The following is a 21,589-nucleotide window of genomic DNA, read 5'->3' as shown; positions in this document are numbered from 1 at the left end:
AATGAACATTGACTTGATGAACAAAATAAAGAAAGTAAACATGTGAAGTGAAATAAATAACAACACACCATACATTTATATCTTTCGTATCAATGGAAATAATTTATTTTATTCTCCATCAATTAAATATCAAAGTTTAATAATTTATAGTTCTAGTTTAACGAGATAATACATAAATGTTTGTGCGCATTCATTTTGCATATAGCTAACTTATCATTTATTCTTGTTAGTGATTGCTTTTCGTTTTATTTTAATTGATTTAAACTTATATCCCAACAATTAATTCAATCTATTTATTTACAAAAAAAGTATACCAACATATATGAAACGAAGTAAAAGAAATAATAATAGTAACAATAAATAAATAAGATTGCGAGTGACCTTTGATTTTTGATATTTCGTCTTCTGATAGGTAACTAAATTTACTCTTTTTCTTCACTTAAAAATAGAAAAAGCTTTTAATAAAACTATAAACGATAATTTAGATAAACAAAAGTACGATTAGAAATGCTGGCCCGTGGCCCAAATTTATTACCACTTTGAAAAAAAAATTTTTTTTTAGAGAAAAGAAAGGAATGAATCCGTAGTCTAAATTTGCAATGTGTGATGGTGGTGGCAACGAAGCGGAAAAGTCTGACATGCGCATTTACGTGTATGTGTGTGTATGTGTATGTATATATATGCATGCATATGCGTATGCGTATGTATGTAATAGTTTTAGGAATAGTTAATGGAATCGATTAGAAATGAGAAATTCCGGAGTGAGAAATACGGTTACAATTCAGATAAGTTCCTTCTTCTTTTTCCATTTTATTCCATCCTTTTAGGATCATATTGACAAAAAAAAGGGAAAAAGTGGCTTAATAAGTGCAACACAATTTTCCGATTGCCTACTAAATACATTCCATTAATGCTCACATGCATATACAGACACATACACATACATACATTGACATACAGATACATGCATATATACATAAGTACACTGATATAGGCATACATACACAGACACATGCATACTTACATAAACTTTGCATTTCAAAAAGGAATATATGAATTTCAAAAAGAAAAAAAAGTACAAAATCTGCATTCCATCATTTTCTTTTTTCGTTAAAAATTATTATGAAAGTTTAATTTTTAAAATTTTATTTTTTCATTTTTTTTCATTCTTTTACTTTCTTCTTCTCTTCATCCTTTGTTTAATTGATTTTGTTAATTTTATAATTTTAACTTGAAAAATTAATATTGCAATGAGAAAAAAAGGCAACAAAAGAACATTTGGGTAACAATTTATTATTGCATTCTTTTTTTTTCTTAATCTGAGTGATATGAAAGGAGAGGATACAACTAATGATCAGCTGTCGATTATTTTCATTTTTCTTTCAATGATAATGAAATATTACTATAACAATTAACAGTCAGTTTTATTTGATTGATAATCACGATGACAAAATTGAATTATGAAATAAAAAAAAGCAAAAACATAAATGAAAATAAATTCAAAAAATAATGAATGGTTATATTATTATCGAAAAATGATAGCTATCTAATACAATATGAAATTTACATATTTGAGAGAATTAAGCATTAATGATACACTTATAGCTTAATATATTTTTCTGTTTTATGTTTATCTGCTTCTTTTTATACATTTTGCATTTTTGTAGACTCATAGCTATGAAACTCCTTAACCTTTCAATTTTTGTGCTTTTTTCTTTTATTAAAATTAGTTTTTTCGTTACAATACTAAATTTTATGCATCTAAATGATATGTGCAAATGCTCAACTAATTACATAAATGAGTAAAACGAAGAAAATTAGATGAGCTAAGCATTTGAAAATTAATTTGAAGTAAGAAAAATTATAATTGTATATCAACTTTTGTGCCACTAATAATTATGGACTTGACGTAATATCAATGGAAAAAAGAGGAAAAAAGATATTATTTGAAACGATGATTAATTTTTATTTAAATAACTGATTAATTTTATAGATAAAAAATCCATCTAATAAAATTCACCTGCTAAATTTTTCTGCTTATTCTATATAGTTTTATTCTGTATAAATTTATAAGAATGAAAGAAGAAATGAATAATCATTGAATAATAAGAGGCATAAATCGATAAGTTAGAAAAATAGAAATTTTTGATGGGAAATATCATCGTCACAGATACAATCAATCATATATTTCAATGAATTCGTTGAATTTTCAAGGGAGATGAAAAACGATTTTTCTTTATTTCTAGGCTTTGGGAATAGAAGAAGAAACTTTGATAAAAGAAAGTTACGTTTTTGACGTAATGTATTATGCAATTTTTATAATTATTCATTAGTTTTTACTACCTTAATTGTATAATTATTACATCAATAATAATAATAATTTATTGAATGAATTTTTGTAAAAATTTTGATCACTTATACGAATCATTTCATTTATTTTTTGAATATTGATATCTAATGGGAAATGTTTATAAGCAGAAGGAAAAAAAAGGGAAAAAAGGAAAGGTGCTGAAAATATTATTAATCTGCTCCTTCACTTATTTAATAATATGCTAACTTAATTAAAATATTTATACACATTTCCGGAAATTTTTCTAAAGAGAAAAATGATTGACGCACTTTTGCTTCCTAACATAACCTAATGACTTATTTTAAAAAAAAAAGTATGCAATTTAAATTTCACACTACTCATAACTTTACCTTATTATTATTCATAGAATTTTCCTTTTTTTCGCTATTTTTTTAGAACTGAATCATAGTTTATATGATACCTAAATTATAAACCTTACTAATTTTAATTCTAATGTTTGATTTAAAAAAAAAAAATTGAATCAATTTTTATTTCGTGATTTTTTGACCTTACAATTTCTTTATTTTGTTTGATTTTTGAGCCCGTTAAATTCTTCTCTTAAAGAATAAATAAATAATAAACGATTTAGTTTGTTTTTAAATAAGGATACAACTAGTAGCTATTTATTATATAACATTAAGTAATATAGTTAAAAAACGAAAGCATATGTGTATACTAAATCGGAAATAATGGGAGATTCCGGATGTCATCATCGGGAAAAAAAGTGGCAAAATCTGAATTCGTCATTGTTCAGAGTGTTGTTAGAAACTTTATAAAATCAATTATCTCTAAAGAGCTTCCAGTGCTCTAAAAACCTATCACAGTTGAATTCATTTTAGCAACAAAATATTAAATAATCAATTAAATTGTAGTAGCAAGCTAGTAAATATGAAACTAAGCTGTAAAAATTTGCACAATCCCAGCTAAATAAGCGATTTTGTGACTATTGTTGTTGTTGTTGAGTTTATTAAGCTTTCATTTTAAGTTATCAAGTAATAATGGTAAGTACTAAAATGTTAAACAAATAAAAATGGGTAGAAGAAGTAATATAGGAAATTCATATTCTGAATGCAAATGTTAGATATAGATGTTTGTTCAGGAAACAACTGTTGACATAATCACAGATAAAGGTGTACTCATCTATCCTGGATACAGGTGTTCTAGATGTAGGTGTGTTCATATACTCTCAATACAACTGATTAGCATTTGAGGTGCAATTGTGAATGATGAAAAATGAAAAGAAACTTTGTATGGCATTTTTTTTTGCTTGAAATATGTTATTAATTAAGTAAAGTTAATCAATTATTCCTATTCTGAAATGTGAATATTTACTTCTTGATACTAAAATTTGATGCTTTCTTGGCAAAAATTTTTGATAGATAATTATTGAGGAAATAAGAGAAATCAATAAAAAGTAATGATAGGATAACTTTTTATTCTAAATTGCTAATTATAAATGATACTATTTTTCTTTAATATATCATCATAATGTAAATAATACTTCCCTTAAATATCATAAATGTTAATAAATATTTACATGCCAAATATTACTATTATCAGATAATAATACTAAAAACGAATAGTGTTTTTTTTTTTCTCTTAACAAACATAAAATTTTGTTTTCTGGTACCTAAAAAATGAAATGACAATTTGTCAAACAATTGTAAAAGAATAATTATATTTGTTTATATATGAAGAAAAAAAAAATCAGTTGAATAAAATATCCGGGAACAGAAATTTGGCTCATAGCTTAGGTTATCATTATGATTCATATTTATTAAATACAAGATTTCAAACTCTTACCTTGCCAGGTAATGATGAAAATAATCATTTATTTGCTATTTAGTTTAATAAGTTGTTTATCACACTTTCTATTCAACGTCACTATTAATTCACATCTTTCATCTATCTTACTTACTCACACACAAACTACATTTTTTTTCTCTTTTTTTGATTAATCTGATAAATTTTATGACACATAAATATCTATTTATACCTACACACATACGTTTAAACCTGAATAAGTTTTGGTGACACCATATATATATATGAAAAGATTTTTAAATGATTTCAAGAATACAATAGAAAAAGTTAGAATTTAGAAATAAAATTGAAATCTAAAATGAAGAAAAACATTATGAGAATTAAATGATTCATAGTTCAGTAATATTTCCGTTAGGTCGCAAATAGAAAATTTTTCAGAAGAAAAATTTTGCGATGTAAATTCTCATTTGCATGCTTAGTCTGATGTAATCTCAATTAGTAAATTAATTAATTTTGCTCAAATGCAAATGAAAGAGATGAAAAATAAGTATGAATTATATGAAGTATTGAAACAGCAAATAGATGTTATTTCACATATGCATAAATAATATTTAGGTTATTATTAAAAAATATTAATTTTATTGCTGCTGAAGTGAAAGGTGAGATAAATTTTGAAATTTAAAATTTGCATAATATTTTGAAGTTTTCCTCAAAATTATTAATGAAATATTTCAGTGACACAAAGGAAAATTGAAGAATGAATACTATCATTAATGTCAAAAAAAAAAAAAAAAAAAAAATTACCGTACTCATCAAATTTCTGTTTATTTATAGCTAACAATGTAATTAGGTAATGGAATTAAGTGAAGAGATGAATAATAAATGAATCGAATTTCTACCGACTATAAATTTTTTGAAAAAATATATGCTATTGGCTGATAAAATATTAAAAATTTAATCGTAATTAATCATAACTAAAGGTAATGATTAATTTATTTTAGGAATGGGAAAATTGGACGCTAATATTGTCGTTTGCGCCAATAATTAAATCATACTTCTAAGTTAGATGTGACTCACAATCTAATAAAAGTTTAGAAAAAAGAATAAATTAGTTCGAAATGTATTATAGAAATTTTAAGATGAAAGAAAATTTATGAAGAAAAGAAAAAAATTAGGAAAAAAAATCCAACTATAAACAAACCATTTTTTTTTTTTTTTTTTTTGTAAGTAAATTAACTGTTACAAATTAAAATTTCCAATTGTTATTTTTTCTAAATTACAAATTTTCAAATTTTTCTCAAAAAAAAATTCCTTTTTGAAAAAAAAAAAAATTCCTTTTAAAGTAATAAATTTTCGGTTTCATAAATTTTTCTCTTATGAGATAATCTTTTTTTAAAACAACTATTTCTAGGAACCATTTTTAGTTATTTTTCATGTTTTTAATTGGAAAATAATGTTTTTTCGCATTTAATATTTGGTGTTTGTTAGTTGAAAATAAAAATATTTCAAACATATAGTGATAATTTTTTTTTGTTTTGTTGTTCTATAAATTATTTGTCTTAATAAATGAAAAGAGAAGTTACAAAAAAAAAAAAAAAAAAAAATCATTCTTTATTCTTTATCAACAAAAAAAATTTTATTGCGTTTTTAAAAGAATGTCGAGCAATAATTTTAGGATAATACTAGAAGTCATATGGATTCAAATTTTGAGTAAATATTTTAGGATAAATTATTAGTATATTGTTAAATATGTTTAGTTGCACATCACAAAAACAAAAATAAAAATATGAAAAATTTAGTAAAAGTATGTATTCCAATAAAATATTAGTACCATCCTGTTAATGCAAAATGAAAAAAACAAAAAAAAAGGAAAAAAAAAGAGGAAAATAAAAAAAATGAATTATTGGACTGGTATGACGAAGCATGGAGTGTTGTCAAATGCTTTAAAAGATGATGAAAAGAGATGTGTGATATTTATAAGCCTAAAAATCAATCGAGAGTGCTTTGCCTAATAGCAAATCATAATTTTTCTAATCCAAATTTAAAATTTCTTGTGAAAATATTTGATTTATTTTACATTTGGCAATTTGTTTGTTTATTTGTTTGCCTGCTTGCTTACTTGCATGCCTCTTATTTGCTTGCCTACTTAATCGTTCGTTTGTCTGCTTAATTTCATTTATTCTTGAAATATCAAATTAAGAGCAGTGTAAAATTTATTTTTTGAAAAAACATCAGAAATAAATATGCTTTTTTTGGTGGTAGTATAATTTTACTCCAAAGGTTTAATTATGCATTGAAACTATTATACGGTGATTAATTTCAATTAATTAAGGTATCAAATATTATAAAAGAAGTAAAAGTGGTTAAAATTTTTACAAATTATCAAAAAATGAAAAAGAAATTGATTAATTCGACAGAATGCATTTTAGCCTTAAATTCTTAATTGTTTTTCGTTTAAATTTTGTAGAAAAATGAATGATTTTTTGTCGTTCTTTTTTTTTAAAAAATTTTGCTAATTCTAATTTTACTTTTTGCTATCGCAAATCTGCAAGTTATTGCAATGTGAGAAGGAAAAAAATTTGCTTTCAGAGTGAAAAAAAATATTTAATTTTATTTTTTGCTTTTACTTTCACTTTCTGTGAGTACCAGTAGGGCGAACAATGAATGGATATCAGACTTAAGAAAAGCATTAGAAAATATCTGCAGAAAGATGCATAACAATTTATGATTAATTAATAACACTGAAATAAATTAAAAAATAATTTTTATTATAAGAAAATTTATACTCATCCATAAGAAATAAAATTGAATTACTTATATAAAATAAATTTTAAAAATTTTTTACTAAACTTATTTACACTGAAATTAACAAAATGAAAGAAGATACCAATGATCAGATTGTGATTATGTCAAATATCTGAACTGTCAAAAAGCTAAAATATATATTTATAATAATAATATGTAATAATTAATAATAATAATAATAAAAATAGTAACAGAGCAAAATAAATTAGCAAAATTTCAACATTTCAAAAAAAAAAATTAAAACTTCAGCGATATATATAAAGGAAGGATTTTTCTAACGAAGAGGAAATATTGTACATAAGGGATTTAAAAAAATAAAAAAACTGCACGTAATATATCATAAATATTGTTATAATCCAGTGCATAATACTGTCATAAATTTATTTTCCGGAAAGATTCTTTACATTCAGGAAAATATCTAAATGTGAGACATAAAATTTTTTTAAATAATAGAATGAAAAAAGAATGGAAAATAAAATATTTTTGTTTTTCTTATTTCTTATTATTACATTAGCAATCTATGCTAATTTTTGTATTTCAATATTATGCCACAGGCTTCTTTTCATTTTTTTTTTTTTTTTTTAAGAATGAATGAATTAAATGATTGAGCAAAACAATTGTTTGCTGAAGGAAAAAAAAAATGAAAAATAAAAAGGCAGTCTAATAGAAAAAACAAATAGATATTAAAAATAAATTTTACATAAATATGAATAAATAAAAGAATAGAATTTTGAATTGGAAAACAATTCAAAATATGTGCTTGGCTTAATTTTCAATTGGGAAACAATTCGAAATAAAAATATATGCATTGGCTCAATTTGGTTATTGCTTAAAAACACAATCGTTTCATCCCTTTTAAATCGATTTTTTTTCCTCTCCCTCCAATCCTTCCCCTTTTCCTTATTTCAGTTTTTTTTTTCTATTCTCACCAAATTTTTTTCCTTTTTTTTTTTTGTATTATTTTTGTATAATTCATTTTAAAAATTTACTAAGAAAACTTTTGAAAACTTTTTTTAATGAAAATATTTTGGATTATCCGTCATCCATGTCTGATTTATTATATTTTATAATCACAAATAAATAAATTTTCATTTGGTTGTAAAGAAAAAAGAAAAAGGAATAATAACAAAAGTTTCATCTTTTTTACCTTCGTTTTTCTGAAAATTTGAAGAATAATTGCATACCACCGCCACTACTTCACTAAGTTATGAATGCAATATGTGATAAATTGTGTTTTCATATTCTGTAGTAAATATCCATTGAATTATTAATGAAGTCCGATATCTGGAAAATCCATCATTTGTTATGCGACAAATTTGAAAGTATTGACAAAAGAGGATGCCTAAAAATAATTCACATGCAAATCTTGTTTCTGTGAGAAAGATATTGATGCATGCTGCATGCTGCATGTTGCATGTTACATTCGCATACATTTTATATTGCACATACAATCACTTTTATAATTTAATGTGTAACACATGTGCGTGAGCATATATTTGTGTATAATGTATTACCTTTGTCAAAAATTAAATTAACAAGGAAAATTTATTGGAAACAAACAAAATTTATTGGAGAAAAAAGCAGTTATTATTATAGTTATTTTTTATCAAATTATTATTATTATATTATAAATTACTATTGCAGTAACATTAATCGTATGAGTAAGTGTAAATAGTTTTTTATATCTTAAAATAAAAAAAAAAGTTATTTCCATTGTTCATTTGTTTATTTTATTATTTTTCTAAATGTTAGCTTATCACTTAGAACTTAATTTGTTCATCTGTTTATTTTCTTGTTTGTTTGTATTTGTTTTGTTTTTTGTGCTTGTCTGTTATTAATTTATCGTTTCTTTTATTTTTGGAAAATAATTTATTTTTTGTTCCAAAATTTTATACCACTATTTTCTTTTCATATTTGTATCAGGAAATGTTATTATTTGAAAAAAAAAAAGCATAATAAAATAAAATGAAAAAAAAAAAATAAATAAAAGATTAAAAGAAAAAAAATTGCTCTAACATTAATTAATAACTGGCTGATTAAATAATACAATTAGGAATAGAAAGCGGGAAATCAGCAATTGTACTAAAATTAAAAGTGGCTTAAATCGCTGATAAACATAAATTCTTTGCCATATTTGCAATGTTTTTTCCATGTTTACCACAAATTACTTCTATTATCATTAATACATTATTGATTGAATCTTTCTACTAAAACAATATAATAGGAGAATAATCAGTTGATATAACAATAAGAGGGAAAAATAGATAATAATAATAATAATAATGCTAAAATGAAAAAATGGCAGTTAATTTCGCGTGATGCTAACTGTTCAACATCCATCATTTAATGGCTGAGATTTATTTTTTGTTTTTCCTCTATAGCAGCTAATATTCAATATTTTGAATCGTTGAACAATTTTCTGCCTTCTTTTGCTACCTTTTATTTCACACTAATTTATTATTAATTGCAGCATTTGTATCAGTTAATAAACCTATCACAATATCATTAAAGCTTTTACGCTTATTGAAAATGAAACAAATAGCAACAAATACAGTTGTTGCTATATATATTATAAAAGTTGTAGAATGAAAAAAAAAAATTTTTTTTTTGACTTTTAATCTTAAAAAAACAACAATGATAATAGCAAAAACAATAATAGAAATAAAAATAACAAAAAGTAATAAATTGATAACAATCATAAAATATTACTATCTTAACCATATATTTGCTTAGTTAACATAATAGAATAAAGATAACTAAACTATTTGATGAATAAATAAAATGAAAATTCTTTCGATTTTCATTTTATTTAATTTTCTAAAACTGCTATTAAATTGATGGCTTCAACGGATGCCGATTTTATTAAATGAAAAAAAAAATTTTTTTTTCCATGGAAAATAGGGAAAAACTATTAAATTCATCGTTAAAATGATAGTTTCAATGAAGCTATCTTTTTATGTAAAAATTTTTCTTTGATAAAGAGATAAAAAAAAAAGAAAGAAATCTAAACTTTTCATTTGTTTTAATTTGTTTGTAAAGCAAAATTACATATATAATATAAAAATTGAAGAATGGAAATATATAATAAATCAAAAATATCTAATTAGGGATAAACCACAAAATTTATTATCATTAGTTGTAATAATAATAATTCTAATGACAGTGATTAATAACAATATCGATGTGATAATGTTGTTTTTGACAATGATATTATGCTTCAACAATTCATATTTCTTTATTCCATGCTGAATAAAAATTGTCCTTCCATCTTTTTTTTGCTATTAAACATTTCAGCACTTTTTTTTTTGGTGCTCCAAGTATGTGTATTTTACATCCAGATGGTCTATTTCGTAAATATAATTCATCTATGCACCTAATATTTTAAAATATGGAGCAAAAAAAAAAAAAAAAAAAAAAAAAAAAAAACAAAAAAAAATCGGAAAGCCTCCACGAATTCATCAATTTTTCATAAACATTTATGAGGGAAACTAATTCTGATTTAAATTTTAAATTTATGGAGAATGAAAACAAGAAACGAAAAGTTCTTTTTATTCAATACAACTTTTTTTTCTTACATGCTATTTAATTAATATACAATATTTCTGTATGAAATTTTTAATGAATTTTTTGCAATTTCAGAATTAATTAATAGTTATACAAGCAAACAAAAATGTAAAAACGTATGTGGATATCATTTGCTTATGGATTTTTTTTATGTTTACAAACATATTTGCCTTTTGTTTATTATTCTTGAAATTGTTTAATCAATCTGATCACATTGTTGCCTCCATATCACTTTATTGTCACTTTAACGATTCTTTTCCCACATTTTAACATCATTCTTTATCATCATATCACATTTTCACACAGATTATTTTATAAATATTATCTATTTTAATAATTATCAGATATCACTTTATATATAGCATAGTTAGCGTTATTACAGTTAGAAATGATTTGGCATGTAATTAAATAAGAAAATGCTTTTGTAACTGTTTTAAGAAAAGATGAATGTAATTTGTAAATATTCAATGAAAGGCGTAATAAAATATAATATACTTCCTAAATATGTGATCAAATAATAAAGTACCTTCCCACAGATATAAACAAATATTCAAAATCATCCCTAGAAGTGTAATGAAAGAAGTGTAATCAAATATATGAAAGAATTGTAATGAAATGTATAAAACTGCATGTATTTTAACGACTCATTTTCCATCAATTATTTTCATGAAATTAATTACAAGAAAAGTATTCGCTATAAAAAATTAGTTTTGAAGTGAATAATTTATGATTCTTTTTTTCATCCTCTCCACTTATCTTACTTTATTTGCATTAATCAAAAGCACTTTTATGCAAATGAAGTAAAAATGATTTCAGATTGACAGGGGAGAAAAGATTGTGTGAATGACAAATTGAATTATTGCTTAACTGATCTATAACAGGTTCCAAATTAAATTTGATTCGAAAAATGAATTTAATTTTCTTTTAAAAGATCTTTTGCCACTTATTTCTTTTATTACTGACCTTATTTCGACTGCATTTGGTCCAATAACTTCTTCATAACTGTTGGCCTTTCATCGCAAATTTTTCGCTGCCATGGCATGATGCTTAAACAATTATAATAATTTTCCTAATTATAGCGATCAAATTTAACCAAAAACTTTTAAACTATTTTTTGGTTCAAAAAAAAAGGTTGAAATGAGAGCATTTTCATTATGCTTAATGCTATAAAAAGGAATCATTTACTTCGAATTATAATAAAATTGAATTAATTAATGGTATCACTTTGGCTACATAATTTTAATTCCTTCGATAAGATGTTAAAATTATTAAACCAGATAAAACTTTCAATTCTGCATTTTTCAAATTTTGCTGTTACATTTGTCATCACATATAACTTTACCAAAGTTTCTGACTATGTTTCTTTGAGCCTTAAATAACTAAAATATTTTAAGTAAACTGAGATTATTTGTAAAACTGAGATTCTTCGTAAAATTCTTCTCATCCTTAACTGAAACTAATTGAAATCTTTATGCATGAAATAAAGTCGACGAGGATTTTTTCGGTTTATAGTCTTTTCGATTTTTCAATGTTATCAGTCATACTACATCCGAAAACGAAACTTTAAATAAGCTTGAAGAAGTTGTCATTCCAAATTTTTTATATCATCGCAGTAACCCAGTTGAAACCATTTGAACAACGTTCGGCATATATTTGTACTGAATAACTAGAAGATATATCAAGAAATAAAACGATAGGAATCAAATTTAAAAAAATGAAGAAAAAACAAAAAGAGAAAAAGCCATAAAAATTTTTGATAAAAACAAAAAGATGAAATTATCATTTATTTGTAGGAGATTTATATACTTTTTTACATATCTCTTTGGTTTTTTCTTGAAAAATTTCTGATTTCAAAAAAAAAATAATAATAATAATAAAAGTGCTAAGAAGGAGGGGATTTTTACAGTCTTCCTCTCTTTCTCCATCTCTCTTTTAAGATGTGTTAAAATAAACTATTCGTTTTTTACCTCAAAAAGAAAAGTACAAACCACTTGAGATTAACCAAAATTAAAGAAAAAAAAGTAGAAAAAGATAAAGAAAAGAAGAAAAGATAAGTTGAATGTAAAAATAATTGAAGTGGAAAAATTGTTGCACAAATGCATATATTTTCACTCAATATATCTGGCAAAAAAGAAAGGAAGGAAGAAAAAAAGGCATATGACAAAATGGTCCAATTCTTTTTTTTATTTTACTTTATTTTCTTTTCTTTTTTGTTGAAAAGATACAACAAAAAAAAAAAAAAAAATGAAAGGTGAGAAGAAAAAACAAATTGCATCATTTTGTTTTCCTAGGCAAATAAGATGATTGTTATTGTAAATAGCATAAGATGTTAAGCATGAAGAATTTTGTTAATACAATTAATCATTAAATGAAATTTGAATAATTAATAACGAATCTATTAGTGTGACTAATGTTCTGCTTGTTAATTTATCTCAATTTTCTTCAAAAAATTTATTTATAAGAGAAAAAATGGAAAGGAAATTTAAGAATTATAAAAAAATTAAAAAAAAAAAAAGAATTGTTCATTGAAACTTGAATCTCAGTGATTTTTATTGAAGAATAGCATGTATCGAATATAAGTGAATATATTTTTTGTGGAATACATTTACAAGTAAGACTTGAAAGCTTTTTAGGTCTACGTCTTTCTTTTTCTCTTTTTTTCTTGTAGTTGTGTATGTGTGTATGTGTATGTGTGTATGTGTATGTGTGTGTGTGTGTGCGTGCATGTGTGTGTATGTGTGTGTTCTGTATTGATATTGAATAATGGATTCTGAAAAATAAAGCGAACGGACGTGGATGGTGCACAAGATGCACAGTGATCGGGCATGTGTAGTCGTAGTAATGGTGTTTGGGACAGAGCAGATGGAGGAGCTGTCGTGTGGATCGATCACTTTGTTATGTCTTAATGGATGAGGCATTTTGAGTGTTACATGGAAAGTGCATGCATGCTATGTGACAAGTAGTTGATGAGATAAGACTGAAAAGTGATAGATAGTAATACGATACGCAAATAAAGTTTAAATTTTATGGGAAAAAAATTAATTAAAATTGAAGTTTGATGGAAGGAAATTAAGATGATGAATGCAAATTTTAAACGTATGTTTATAAAAAGATTTTAATATCATTATTAATTGTATAATCAAACATTGTTAAATATACTGTATTCTTGATGAAATAATGCAAAATGATGAAATGATATAGTTGAGATATAATTTTCAAAGCAAAATTTTGATCAAATATAAAAAAAAATAGAAAAAATGAATGTAAGCTTAAGTTTTTTTTTTTAAACATACTATTTTAAATTAATAAGATTGAAAACGTTTCACTAAAATTTTTAAAATTTTTAGTCAAGTTAAATTTATTGAGTTTCAAAATTCTTTCTTATTATGTGTTTCATTTCATTGAAAATGATACCATTTAAACCAAATATATTTGAATATGTGTAGGTTATAAGCAATATGCTTATAAGCATATTTAAATTTTATCTATTCTGGAAATGTCTTAATAATTCAAGTAAAATTCATCAAGTTATTTGCCGTTATTAACCAAAATAATTGCATGATAGGTTGCATTAATTAATTGATCCAATAATCCATCTAAAATTTATTATCCATTGTTGTTTACTGCAAAATATATATAGAACACATCATTCTTAAATACCGCTAATTATTCTTATGCACTTGTTAATGTGAAGGAAAAATATGCTTATAAGCATTATTATTTCTTCTTTTCATTTTAAAAATTATCCTACCTTGTAATTTATTAATTTGTATTATTATTGAAATACATAAATATTTCAACAACGCATTATTTTCTTAACCACCAAATTTTTTCCTTTTTTTTAAACCAAAATTTCGAAAATCACATCTTTGTAATTCCATATTTTTATTTTTTAATAAATTTTGCTAATATATCTATTAACTATGTATCATAAAATTATCATTTGTTACTGTTATTGGCATGAAATCATGCCATAATTACGATTTGATGATATGATTTGATTCTCTTCATTTTTTTCTATATTTTAAGAATAGTTTAAATTATTTAATCAATTAATTTTCTCTTTTAATTACATACTATGGTCATATAGTTATTGAGTGTTATGAATTATTTCAGTGTTACAGTAAAAATTTGATTATATCAATACTTTTAAATCAATGGAAGTCACAAAAATTTCTGCTTCAGCCATATTCAACCTTCAACCATAGCTATAAAAATGTGTTAGCCAAGACTTATCATAGTGATATAACTAACTCACAGTGGCATAACCGTTACTTATAGTAATATAACTGATATTTGGCTGATAGTTAATGAATCCTTTTTTTTTCGCTTTAATATAATTTCTTAATATAACACAGGCTTATGCAGCGCTATTACTTATAATTAACATATTACTTACAACTATAATCTTATAACTCGTTGCTTAAAATTATTCATAATTAATTTGTTCCTCAACTTTGCCATTAATAATCTCATTTTTTTTTTCTATGTGATAATTCATTTTTCTAATTTATTAGTGAATTAATTAATGCCATTTTTCTTCATTTATATTCTATTCTCATCATACCAATTAATGTTTCTTCTAAACTTCTCTTTAAATTCATTCATTCAATGGTACCTTCCTTTTCTAACAATCCATTTCATATTTCAATAAACTGTCTTCCAACTGTTTATCTAAAATGCAAATATAACTGTAATTGTTTTTTTAAGCATCACTTTGCATTCAGTTAAAACTTCCTGTGTATTATCAAATTATTGTAACTAATCCATGTAATTAATCCGTGTGTTTAATTTATTAATTACCTACCATTTCTTTTTGTTTAGCAAATATTTCCAAATCAATTAGCTACAGTTTTAGCAAAATAACGAACCGTTTATTCAATGGCACAAGTTATTCAATTTATGTTCGCATATTCTACCTTATTTAACGTGTTTACTCATAACAAGTCAAATAATTGTAAATAAATAAATAAAGAAACAAGTAGAAGAATTCTTGAATGGATAAAGATAAATCAAAATAATATTTCAAAAATTTGAAATTTACGCTTGATATTGCGCTGTATCAGACGGCGAATTTTGAATTTCATGCCGAAGCGGTGAAAGGGAGTTTGAATTTTTGGTTTTCTTCATCTTCTGTCGGGCGATGGTTTGTTTGATTTGTATTCGGGGTGAGATCTAATATAATTCGAGAAATGTAATAATTACTCCAAATGTTATATTGAAAAAATTTATTCCAGTTGTGATTAATTTAATTGATTAAAATTCAATTCGAAATTTGAAAATAGATGGAATATTATTCCCCGACGAAATACTTAAAAAATGAAAGTGTATAAATTGTCGTGCCTATTTTAGCAGTGAATTCAAGTTAAAATGTTATCCGTACTTTTTCTTTCTTCATTATATGTTTTCTACTAACAACATTTATTTAATTGGCAACGAAAAGAGATTTGATTTGGACTTCAACTTTTGCAAATTGAAATATTTTGTAATAATAAATATATCATACTAGTCGTCTTTATGTTTTAATGTTAGAGAAAAAGTTGTGCTTTGTAGCAAAAATGAATGAAAAGTGAACGACTTTGAATGAATGAAGATGCTAATTATATTTTGAAATTTTTATGCTGCAATGATTCCTTGATGCTTTTCAGCTTCTCGAAATTGCTCTAAGTACAATTTGTACCAATTTACTGAACTTTTAAGCAATGGCTAAGGAGAGTTTATCACGTAGGCGGTGAGTTATATTTATTAATGTTTGCGTAATTTCGGCATAATTTTGTACTACTAAATCTGCAAATTTTTCAGTCTTAAAGCTTATATCGCAGTTTTTAGTTTGTGATTTTAGAGTTTCGGTCAATTTTTCTACAGCCGAAGCGGTCTCTTCTATTCGTGACACTATCGATCGGTTGAATCAGTTGTGGGACCGGATAAATATGGAGGAGTGCATGAGATGCAGGCGTATTGAGAAGTTCTTCCTGTATATTTCCGACCTTCTAAATCAGATGGTTTGATTCCTCTTTTAGTTTTTTAAAGTTCTGGTTCTTATTGCTTAGTATATGAGATTTTTTTTAGTTTGGTTAGGCTAAGCTATAAACATTCTTTAATAGTACAAATAAAGACTTACTGGGGTTAAGTTAACTGGACATACAGATTCTTTGCAGAATATTGCTTCATTCTGTTTCTGCACTTGAGATTTGGCCTTTAAAAAATTCTTCGAGTAAATCAGTAACTCTTCTAGGAGCCCAAAAAATGGCAGAATGTTGCAAATATTTTGTGCTAATAATCGAGTTTTTTATATGTTTAGGTTCTTTGTAAATCTCTTCTTAAAATTCCAGGTAGTTGATGAAGAAGAAATGGTTGAAGGAATACAGGAAGGTATCGAAGAAATGAGTAGGCAAGTAGAAGATCTGTACAAGGAACTTCATTTGCAGCCGATTGGCAGGACTCACATCAAACCAGGCTCACTTGCATTGGTAAATTCGTTATATTTCCAGTAAATTGTCTGTAGGCGTAATATATTTTGAAATGTGAATTATTTTCCTGTACATTTATCTATGCTATCTAAATTCAGGCCATTGCTTGAATCAAAACATCTGGTGTTGTGATATGCTTCGATTTTAATCAACATCCAAAAATAATTATCTGTTATGTTTTTCAGTATCGTGCGCTACATCAAGATGTAGGGCGATTGCAGAGTTTGAAGGATGATAGATTGCAAGGACAGAAGAAATTAATTGAGGAACTTGCAAAACTTGCGATGCAAACCGGTGAAGAAATTGAAGATCTTCCATCAAGTACTGCTGTATGTAGCTTATACTATTTTATAATACAGTTCCCATTTATATTTTTTGCATAAAGATGCAATAGATATTATTTGAAGCTGCGAGAAAGTTTGTTATCAAAGGTGAGAACTAAGATGTATGACATTATATTCATTAAATAAAATTTTTTATTTTCATATTTGGAATTAACACATTTTAATTTTGATAAATGCAGCAAATCCACTACCCAATTATTTAGGTTTGTGATGATACGGCAATTGCGTGTCTCCAGGATCGTGTCTCTCATCTGAATGAATTACTTACTGAACGCATGCAAAATTGTAAGCAATGGCAGGTGGACATGAAGCGCTGGTACAAGCAAATGGGTAGTACCCCGTCCAAAGAATTAGGCAAAACATTCACTGCTTTGGATTTGGATAATGAAGAACTGGTTTGGGATAAACATTTTTTGGACGAATTTGCAAGTGCTTTTGATGAGGTATTTTTTGATTGAAAAGTGCTTATTGCTTTAACACATCTGCCAGAGGAGTCCATCTTTCGGCCTTTATATGAAATACAACGTTTCATTGTCGTTGATTGTTTCATTAATTTAGGTTAAAGCAGAATACAACGAATGGATTGAACAGGCTTGTTTTGACTATACAGAGACACTACTAAAACTTAGCGAACTTTGGGATATATGTCATGTTCCAGATGTAGAGCGAAATATTGCAAGAGAATTTAATCCAAGTGAGCAGTTACACTTACTTAAAAGTTGACAAAGTATTTATTAAATCGTAGTGATCTTAAGATTTTCACTGCAATTATTAACTTCTTATAGCGTAGTAGGAAGATAAGGAAAGATCCTATATAAAACGCATATCATTTAAATAGCGATAAATAACATCTTTGCAGGTATTCATACCATACATGATATCCAGCAAGCGAAGGAACAAGTGAAATCGTTAGAAAAATTTCTTACTGATCGTGCTGAAGTGTATAAAAAAATGAAAGAGTGGAAAGATCTTTGGAATGAAAAAGTTGAATTTGAGCGCAGCGCAAACGATAAATCACGTTATCACAATCGTGGTTGTGAGCTGCAAACAGCTTTGAAGGTATATGCCAAGTGTTGGTAATTAGTGGTAGGTAGTTTTTGATAAATGAGTGCTCGGTGCGAGCTTTCAAGTGATTCTGTTCATAATTTTTCGCGCTTAAAAAGTATGAAATTAGGTAGTAGTATGTGCCATGATTAGAATTGCGTTCACTTTTGCAAAGTATTAAGGCTCATACAAAAAAATTTTTGAAGAATGTTAGATTCGAGTTAGTTTATCAAAATATTTAACATATACGTCTTTGCTTATTATTCTTTTTCAATATTTCTGATTTATACTCGCCAGTTTCACATTCTCTGAATTTAGCGACAGAAATTCATTGCGCATCGACTTCCAATCATACAAAACGAATTGAAAGAAGAGGTGGAAAAGTATGAGTCAACTCATGATAATCAAATTTTAATGGACGGCTTATCACCTTGCGAACATATCGAATCCATCATGGAAGAATATCGAATAAATAGGGAGCTTGAACGTAAACGAAAAGTTCGTGCTTTTGTTTGATTGTATGAATGTTTATGTTAGGAAAAAATTGTTTTAATCTTAGTTGCTTTATTTAAGATTATGTACAAAAAGATAGTTTTTGAATTATCAACCAGTGACTAATTTAATTGATAAATTTAATGAGTATTTGAAACACGTCTGTCTCTTCTTTGTATCTGTAATTACAATACAAAATATCATTTCATGTTATAGAAACAAGTGGAGGTATTCACGGGCAGCGTATCGAATATATCAAATATAGTTACTCCAAAGAAGCGTGGTGCTCCGCCAACCTTTGTTACTCCTTGCTCTTCAGCTAAAGTAGCGAAAGTAAAGCCACTTACACGATTTGATCAAACAACATCAAAGGTTTGTTTAGTTTTAGTATATTCTCCTTTTTTTTTTTTAGTACATTCACTTTTTGATTTTGTTCAATATTTTCCGTAAAAATATATGAATAATATGCATTTTCTCTTTTTTTTTTTTTTTTTTTTTCTATAGTTACTGTGACGAGGCCATATTATCATTTTAGGATATATTCATAATTTCTTTTATTTATTTAGGCTCCAGACACACTATTATCACACATGAAATCTGTCTCAGCAAGTACAGCAAGCCTTCACTCGGTGATCACACCCGTACGGCCACCAACGGTAATATTTCTTTTCTTACTTTTCAATTTTTTAAAAATTTTTTTTTAATGTTCTGCTCAGCCGGTTTGGAATGTGTAACTGTTCGATCTCATTACTTCCAGGGGTTTGCAGGCAACAAGACAGATATTTCCCTTTTTATTCAAATTAAATTAGAAGATGTTTCAAAGAACAAAAATTTCCAGATTGGTCCAAAAACTTCGTCGCCATTGAGATCGGCCGACAAAGAAACAAGAAGACGCTTAAAAGGGTTTAATCTTCCACCGATATATAAGACACCGAAAAAGTAGGAAATATCGAATCGGTATGGCTAATGAATTGTTATGCTTTTGTTTACTGAATCAAATAATTGGAGTCACATTAAACTTATCACCGATATTTCGAGCCGTAGTAAATAGTTGGCGTCAAATCTCCAGTGAAGGATTTTTTCGATGTTTTGAACTTCAGTTTTATATTTCAATACTAATACTCGCCTTATCATATCCTTCTGTGCTTTTTACTTGGAATTAGAGATTGGAAGTCAACAAAGTCAACTTCTGATTTGATTCCGAGTTGTTATTTGGCCGAGAAACAATTCCACGCATCTTCAATATGTCATTTGCTTGCCATAAAATTCGGCCAATTTGACTGTTAGTAATTTTTAGGTGAGTCATGGTATCAGGTATTTTTCACCGCTTAGGCCATTGTAGTTCAAATTTCAGTATCTGCAATACTTTACCCGCTCTGAATTGGCGAAATTTCCGTCAATTCTTTGCGCTTTTCGTTTACATTATTACTATTTCCCCTGTAAATATTGTTTTTGAAAATAAAAAGTTACATTGAAAGGGATTGTTTTAATTAGAAAATTTCCGTGATACTGCAAATTTAAGCAAAATTTCTCTTCATATGTCACTTCATGCAAGAATTTTACCGTCTATTTATGCAAGTTGTTACTCATCTACCGATGATGACCTAATGCCATTTCCTTCCCAAATAGAAGTGCAACAAAACAGTGTAAATTCGGGCAAGGTCAAAGTTCAAAGCATAACAATAGTTCATAACTGATCCTAGTGTCGATCTCCTTGAACCTACTCATATATATTTATTACCAGTGTTAACCATGATTTTTGACCTTCGAGTATCGGTTAGATTGGTGATGTTGCATGACATAACGAAAGCGCAAGAGAGAGGGTGTGTGTGTTTTTTGCTCTCTTGCACGTCTCACTCACAGCTGTATGCAAGAAACATAGTTGATGGAAATGAAAGAAGGTGAGTCGAAGCTCGACGATCCTTCGTAGTTCGTAGTGTGGGTATGATGATCCGGATTTTGCCGTAGTGGCATAACGTACGACGGAATGTGCGCTGGACCGGCTGACCCCACCACGTGATGTTTGATGTGTCGTTTTCTCGTGGATTGGACATTGTGAATTGGATTCAAGGGCTTCTAGGGAGGTGTATATGCTAAATGCGTACGATAACAGATTTAAGACATTAGTAATTCGTAGTTATGTTGAGTAATGGTTGGAATAAATGTAACATTTGGCATAATTGCAGTATGTATTGATGGTCGTCTAAATGTTATTTATGTCGGGAAAACTGGTAATATTTAGAAATAAATTTGCATAGATCAATAAGTTTAAAGATTTTCGTATTTTAAAAATTCCTTAGATAAACTTTTCAGTTTTATGTCTTCGTAAATAAGGATTCCATCCAATACTCATCTTCAAATTCTAGCTGAGCTTATTTGCATCGTTTAGTGATTTTTTTAGCGATACGTTGCCAGTTACAGTTTGTTAACAAAAAATATGTGTTGCCCTCAACTGAATTGTTGGTTTACCAATTTGACGGCTGATTTTGGATTTGGTTATTTGAAAGGTTATCAGTTCTTTTACTCATAAAATATGCCTTGTTACAACGCTTGCAATGTTTTACAACCAATGAATGAGCCGGGTATCAGCAAACTTCAAATTCGCTTACCGTCGCACGCTTATTCAATTCTGATCATTCAAATTCTAGTTTATTCTTCCGTTTTTTGTAAGTAAAACCTCTACGAAATTATCGATGCGTTGCCAGTATAAATTAATACTTGTGTAATGCCGAAAAAGGAAACAGTTTGTTTTTGTT

General features: G+C 26.5%; 2 protein-coding genes across 2 annotated transcripts; both read left to right on the top strand.

The window, feature by feature from the left end:
- Nucleotides 1-13,157: 13,157 nt before the first annotated feature.
- On the top strand, nucleotides 13,158-13,247 carry Bm282 (Uncharacterized protein; the record flags this gene model as incomplete). The annotated part of the gene is made up of 1 exon (XM_043080003.1): nucleotides 13,158-13,247. The coding sequence occupies one exon, from the start codon at nucleotides 13,158-13,160 to the stop codon at nucleotides 13,245-13,247; it is 90 nt and encodes a 29-aa protein (XP_042935937.1).
- Nucleotides 13,248-16,185: 2,938 nt separating this feature from the next.
- Nucleotides 16,186-19,776, top strand: Bma-spd-1.2 (Uncharacterized protein; the record flags this gene model as incomplete). Its single annotated transcript, XM_001897282.1, has 11 exons — nucleotides 16,186-16,214; nucleotides 16,326-16,485; nucleotides 16,816-16,953; nucleotides 17,139-17,282; nucleotides 17,501-17,740; nucleotides 17,856-17,991; nucleotides 18,157-18,356; nucleotides 18,660-18,839; nucleotides 19,050-19,205; nucleotides 19,400-19,489; nucleotides 19,672-19,776. The coding sequence occupies 11 exons, from the start codon at nucleotides 16,186-16,188 to the stop codon at nucleotides 19,774-19,776; spliced, it is 1,578 nt and encodes a 525-aa protein (XP_001897317.1).
- Nucleotides 19,777-21,589: the final 1,813 nt, after the last annotated feature.

This window comes from Brugia malayi (assembly GCF_000002995.4).
Source record: "Brugia malayi strain FR3 genome assembly, contig: Bm_v4_Chr3_scaffold_001, whole genome shotgun sequence".
NCBI lineage: Eukaryota > Metazoa > Nematoda > Chromadorea > Rhabditida > Onchocercidae > Brugia > Brugia malayi.
The sequence above is the reverse complement of the archived record's forward strand: the minus strand, read 5'-3'. Positions and strand labels throughout refer to the sequence as shown.